Genomic DNA, 6,000 nt, shown 5'->3' with positions numbered 1-6,000 from the left:
TGCGTCTTCCGTTGCAGCGTATGTGGATCAACGGGGCATACTGCTCGGACATGTGCGCAACGCAACAGCACTTAAACTTATCTTCTCATTTTTTCACTTTTTAGCAGCTCATGACGGCCCCCAGGACTGAGGGAAGTGGAAGCTAGGGTTATCTTTTGTAGCGCGTTCCAGGTTGTATACGCTGTTCAGTGCCAGGGAGCTGTAACGTTACGTAATATAGCTGTTCCGATCAGGTGAAAATTACGTTATCGTCTGTTCCGCCTTGAGAAATTTGACGAAATTTTGTTCCAAATTTGCTTTTTTTGGTGTAACTGTTCCGGGTTGCGTCCTGTCCCGTCTTGTGTCCAATTACGTTATAATCGATATTTACGTAATCGCTATAGTCAGTTGATGGCCAATCACGATCACTTTTGCCTACTAAATCACTGCAAATCCGAGAAATGAACAAAATTACCTCTGCATCTTCGAAGCGTCCATCAACTCCGAGTCCGTATATGAGGTCAACCTGAAGAACAGCACACACAATAGAAAGGCCATGTAGCAATGGATAATCTATCTGATCACGTGGACCTAGGGCAGAGCCAAATGTGGCTGGGTTTGAACGAAACTAGGAGTACGCCAGCTGCAAGGAGCATGTAGTTGGCTTTGACAAGGGTACTTAAGTCAGGATTATATTAACCACCTGAAGCCTGGGAAACGAAGAGAGGAATTCCATCACGGTAAGTTCACTTCATCAAGCATCCCATTCTTCGTGATATATCAGATTATAGGGAACAATGCTCCCTAAATGTGTTCCGAACCGAGTGTTTACAGTACTATAGATCAGGAGCTGGGTTCTTTCAAGTTTGACGATGAAACGCTCCAAAAGCGGCCTCCGGCGCGAGTCGAGGCCCAAAAGTATGATAATATTGTCCGATCTCTGCCTGTCGAACTCCAGGTTATATCGTGGAGTATCTAGATCCGGGAGACATTGTTCGAATCCAGAGGATACTGCTTCTCAATGTGGAAAAGCTTTCTCATATCCTATGCTGACATGCCTAGGTCCCCAAGCTATGGCGCACAATTTCACGAGTGGTGCAGTTATCAGGCCTGTATTGCGCTGGTCACAGTTCGTAGGTAAGTGAGGTTTTATCCTGTCAGCTGTCGTCTGACATCTGGTTTCTGTTTTTGATGACGAACAGGGATATCGACTATCTGACAGCGAAAGATCTACGCTCATACCGGTAAGTCGTTCAACCTATCCAAATATCCGAGTTCATTGGCTCCTACCATACGATCGTCGAGAACTTTGTTGTCAGCGCTCCCCGTCCCGAACCCAAAGAGGAGCCCTGCCCTGTCTACGTCTGGGATCTAAGTTCGGATGAGGTTCAAGAGATTGGCAGCTTCTCTAATCTCGGAATGTGCCACCTTGACGTAGCTGAGAAGGTCTTGGCGACAGTCGAGATCAACTGGGTGAGGCAGCCGCGAGAGGTGCAAAAGACCAAATGGAATACAGCGACCGGGCAGGTGCTTGAGGCGACAAACTTTGATCTGGAAATGCCGATTGATTTTACCGTTGGCTCGCGCAAATTGATCGGCTCCCCTGTCGCACCTATTCCACAAGACTGTGACCCAGCTCACCGTCAGTAGTGATTACATAGAGTGCCCAGCTATACACCTCTAGTATGATTACGCCGACGACTACCTCAGCGACCTGTGGATCGACTCCGAGGAGCCATTGGACGTGAATGTTGACCCATATCGCTCTGCTGTCGTAACCCGAAACCTGGTCTACCGCCATGTCGAGGGCAGCGATGAGGTCTCTGTCTACAACGCCTACACTGAACTGATGACCATGCACCCAGGTCTATTGCGGGACAACGGCGAGAACCGGACAGGATCCATAAACCTCCCGTACTTGGATATCTTTGGCGATCGTGATGTCGTTGGCTTGGCCAATGCGAACGGTGCTCAGCTTTGGTTCTTCAATCCAGACTTTACGCCGAGCCACTGGGAATGGAACGAATTGTGAAGTAATCAAAATGGCTTAATGCATGCTTGATACCTCCCAAGCAGCAACATTGCAGAGACCAGGACGCGTTCGCAGTGGAATGTCATGACAGATGTCATGTCACTCCATCGACTTTCGAACTTCCGAGTCCATTGGCCCTACTCTTTATAAATTATCCATGATATCTCGGTCAGAATGTTTTTCATCCTTATGTTTCGGCGGTTTCTGTGCAATCCAAGAATCGACAGTGGTTGAGGACTTGAGCTCCATCCAACACTGCAGGTACTCCTGGTGAGCTTTCGGGAGATTCCTTGAGAGGAGGCTCTGATTGGTGGAATTAGGCACTCGCGAGTCTGCGATAAAGCTTGGTGTTATCATTAGCCAATCATCATTCATTTCTCCAAAGCTCATGACCCACCGTGCGTGCATTGCAGTCAGCACTGCTTGGAGCTGTTCCTTGACAGCTTGGTTCCTTGGGAATTAGGATCGTGGATGCTTTGAACTTACTTATAGAACCTAGGGAAATGTCTTTGCAACTACTGTACCTTGTACTGTCCCATAAACCATGCTTAGATATGTTATGTGCTCAGAATCCACGGGAAAGTACTCGTATTTCTGTAGTAGCAACGTGAACTTGTGCTCTTTCACACGACGCGTCGGTGGCTTTTGCGATACTTACTATACGCCTATCAGAACTCCCTCCCATTGAGGGTTGAGAATGGCAAGTCGTATTACTAGGAACTGGAATAAGAGCAAACAATCATTGGGGTCGAAATCGATGCTGTCAATAGCTTCCCACGGACACATGCGAAACTGGTCATGGTCAATGGGAAAATATATAATAATCAATGCCCCCGGGTAAATTGAAGATTATTACTATGTAAGGGCTGGATTGGCAATGATCACCCTCGTTGCTATCTTGACCTGTGAGGATATTCATTGTATACCATTGCACAGGTACTGGAACCGACATGCTGCATCGGCCTGCACGACGCCCGTCTACTCGAAAATGACAACTAGCAGTTGACGGCAGATGATTATCAGTGGCCAGAACTGAACCGGCAGTAGTAGTATCATATTATCAGATACAGAGAAACAGGCGACGTCCTTCGTCTTAGACACCAAGTGACTCCTGCCAGAACAGAGACAACGAATAATCCTATTCAGGCCCGATTCCAGGATATCATTCCATTCTTTTTTATCGTTCATGTAGGAATAACACAGAGAGAGATAGGCTCGATGTCCAGTTCTGCTGACAGTGGTATTCGATGCCATCTTTCTCTTTCGCTCTAGTCATGTAGCCCCGACAGATCCTCCCCACACATTTAGTAGCCCAGCTCGGCCAGCTGGCTCTTGACACTCTCGTCGACGTTGGCCGTCTTCTGAGCCTGGATGAGCTGTCGTCGAGCGGCCTTCTTGCGCTCGTGGAATGCAGCGCTCTTGACCTTCCGTCGCTCCTCAAGGCTGTAAAAGAATTCGTTAGAATATGAACATAATGCGACAGTCATTCCGTCAGTTCACAATCTGGAAAAACATACCGAGCAACAACGTCCTGGTATTTCCAGCCGACCTCGTGGCTGAGACGGCCAACAGTGCAGTACTTGCGGCCGGGCTTCAGGCGGAGCACACGCAGCGCCTGAGGAACGACAACACGCTTCTTCTTGTCGTACGGCGGGGGAATGCCCTCAAACACCTTGAGGCGCTCCAGGGCGGCAGCACCGCGAGCGGTCTTGTGCGGGATCATGCCTCGAACGGCCTTGTAGAAGATGCGAGAGGGAGCGCGGAAGTGGAACGGACCTGGGAAACAAAATCAGCATGCAGTATCCAATGGGGGACAAGACGACCCCTACCACCTCGTCGGGGGTTGAAACGAGTGGCCTTCCGCAGGTAGGCATGGTACTTCACTGTTGGCGAAAATGCGAGTCAGCCATTTGCCTGTCACCGGTTATGCAGCATTGTGCCCGCTTTCATTTCGAGATCCCAGACAATGCTCCCATCCACACCAGAACGGCACATTGCAATAGAGAAAATCCGACAATGGATAGACATACACTTCGCACGGAAGAACTCGCCGGAGATGTTGAGAGCCTCCGCTCGGACGACGACGATCTTTTGGCCGCTGAGCAGCTGCTTGGCCACAACGCTGGCCAGGCGACCCAGAAGGTGCCCCTTGCCGTCGATGACGACCTGCGACAATCCAACTGTCAGCCACAAGCACCAAATTGTAAATGAAAATCGAATTCGCACGGATGAGTCGATGGCACGGGGAATTGTTCGCATGGACGGGCAGCACGTACGACTGGCTCGAAAGTTGTGGACATCCTGCTCTTGTCTCCGGTGTCTCTAATTCAAAGATATCCAGCAAGACAAAGAGCCGGTTGCTCTTGGGAGTTGAGGTTGTCGACGGGTTGGAATGTCGATTCAGATGTCGCGGTCGGCACACAAAGTCAAGGCGGTTTGCCAGCGCCTAAGCGAGGAAATTGTGCGAGGGCCCCAGCCCTAATTTTGCAGCTTTTGATTCGCTCGCGGTCACATGCGGACCCACACTTCGTTTAGTTTTGAACGATCACGTGACTTCATGTGACTCGTCCAGATCTTATCTCTTCGATTTTGGCGACAATTGTTTACTCGTAGATGGACAATGTGGAACGTTAGAACTCATGGTTGTCCTTCGCAAAACTCGAATTGTCTGTGTGTCTGATACCCATGGCTACACACCGTCGGAAGCTGGATTCAAGCTCCCTGCAGGGGACGTCTTGATTCACGCGGGAGACCTCACGAATCAGGGTGGAAAGTCGGAGCTGGAGCGCACTCTACAATGGATTCAAAATGCGGACTACGAAGTGAAGATTGTGGTGGCTGGTCAGTTCAATGTTGTGATTGATGGCCGAGGGCTGCGTGCCCGAGGTTGAGGTTCTAACCTTGTCAGTTCCTTAGGAAATCACGACTTGACACTGGATCACTCTTTCCGTGCCCGATGCGGCTCTGATCTGCGCAGTCCGCCCCGCGAGAACCCAGAGGAATGCATTGAGTTGGTCAAGAAGATGGATCCCTCAATTGTTTACCTCCAACATAGCTCTTACATGATCAAGTTGTCGAGTCCTGAAGGACCGAAGACAATGTTCAAGGTGTTTGGGTCCCCGTACTCGCGTTTCCGCGGGCAGTGGGCATTTGGCTACAACACACCGGAAGAGGGAGCGCATCTCTGGTCGCAGATCCCTGATGACGTGGACATTGTTGTAGCTCATACGCCGCCAAAGGGCATTCGAGACGAAAATCTCGACAATTCACCAGAGAGCAAGGCATTTGGCTGCGAAGAGTTTCTTCAGGCATTGAGCAGGGTGCGGCCCCTGCTGACTGTTTGTGGTCATGTGCACCAGGGCCGTGGCTGCGAGAGAATACAATGGGCAAACTCAGTTGACGGAACGCTCGTAGCAGGTCGCCGAGAGGAGCCCCTGCCTCCTGTCGGCAGCAAAAAGCAGAGTTTGGTTGACCTGACTGGCCGACGACAGGCAGCCCTGCATAACGTCAGCCATTGCCAGCTTCAGGGCTCGACAGAGCTGATGAGGAGAGAAACGTGCGTCGTAAATGCGGCCATTATGGGCAGCAACTGGCCGCATCGAGGCGGCAGGAAGTTTCATCGGCCCATTGTTGTGGATGTTAATCTTCCTGCGTGGGATACTGGGCCGTAGTGTCGAGTTGGTTTGTAGCTATGTTTAGAGATGAGCTTATCGATCTTGGAGTATCATGAATAATTCATTCTGATTTTCTGTACTTCGTATTTGCCGATGGACGAAGGAGAGATACTGATCATACTCAAACATCTTAAGTTGCCCCAACTGCCGCGTAGAGTAATAAGTACGAGGCTCCTTATCTCGAAGTTGTATCGGATGGCGTGCCGAGGGGTCGGATAGATCGTAGTAAGAGTATCCGCACCCCAAGATAAAGAGGCCCGTGTGAAGTCAACATCTACAACTCTGCGTCGCGGATTTGGAGCGTTCTCAATCTAC

The 6,000-nt window shown here is 50.1% G+C and overlaps 3 protein-coding genes across 3 annotated transcripts; 2 read left to right on the top strand and 1 right to left on the bottom strand.

Moving 5' to 3' along the window:
- Positions 1–1,033: 1,033 nt before the first annotated feature.
- On the top strand, positions 1,034–3,283 carry VTN49DRAFT_2280 (uncharacterized protein; the record flags this gene model as incomplete). Its single annotated transcript, XM_069409988.1, has 5 exons — positions 1,034–1,116; positions 1,182–1,223; positions 1,299–1,584; positions 1,664–2,007; positions 3,076–3,283. 5 exons carry the CDS (start codon positions 1,034–1,036, stop codon positions 3,281–3,283), a joined length of 963 nt encoding a protein of 320 aa, XP_069268838.1.
- Positions 3,284–3,315: 32 nt separating this feature from the next.
- VTN49DRAFT_2279 (60S ribosomal protein uL13) lies at positions 3,316–4,311 on the bottom strand (the record flags this gene model as incomplete). Its single annotated transcript, XM_069409986.1, has 5 exons — positions 3,316–3,454; positions 3,529–3,787; positions 3,841–3,894; positions 4,042–4,177; positions 4,288–4,311. 5 exons carry the CDS (start codon positions 4,309–4,311, stop codon positions 3,316–3,318), a joined length of 612 nt encoding a protein of 203 aa, XP_069268837.1.
- Positions 4,312–4,650: 339 nt separating this feature from the next.
- Positions 4,651–5,682, top strand: VTN49DRAFT_2278 (uncharacterized protein; the record flags this gene model as incomplete). The annotated part of the gene is made up of 2 exons (XM_069409985.1): positions 4,651–4,852; positions 4,928–5,682. 2 exons carry the CDS (start codon positions 4,651–4,653, stop codon positions 5,680–5,682), a joined length of 957 nt encoding a protein of 318 aa, XP_069268836.1.
- Positions 5,683–6,000: the final 318 nt, after the last annotated feature.

Source organism: Thermomyces lanuginosus (genome assembly GCF_041956635.1).
Source record: "Thermomyces lanuginosus strain ATCC 200065 unplaced genomic scaffold VTN49scaffold_27, whole genome shotgun sequence".
Classification (NCBI taxonomy): domain Eukaryota; kingdom Fungi; phylum Ascomycota; class Eurotiomycetes; order Eurotiales; family Trichocomaceae; genus Thermomyces; species Thermomyces lanuginosus.
The sequence above is the reverse complement of the archived record's forward strand: the minus strand, read 5'-3'. Positions and strand labels throughout refer to the sequence as shown.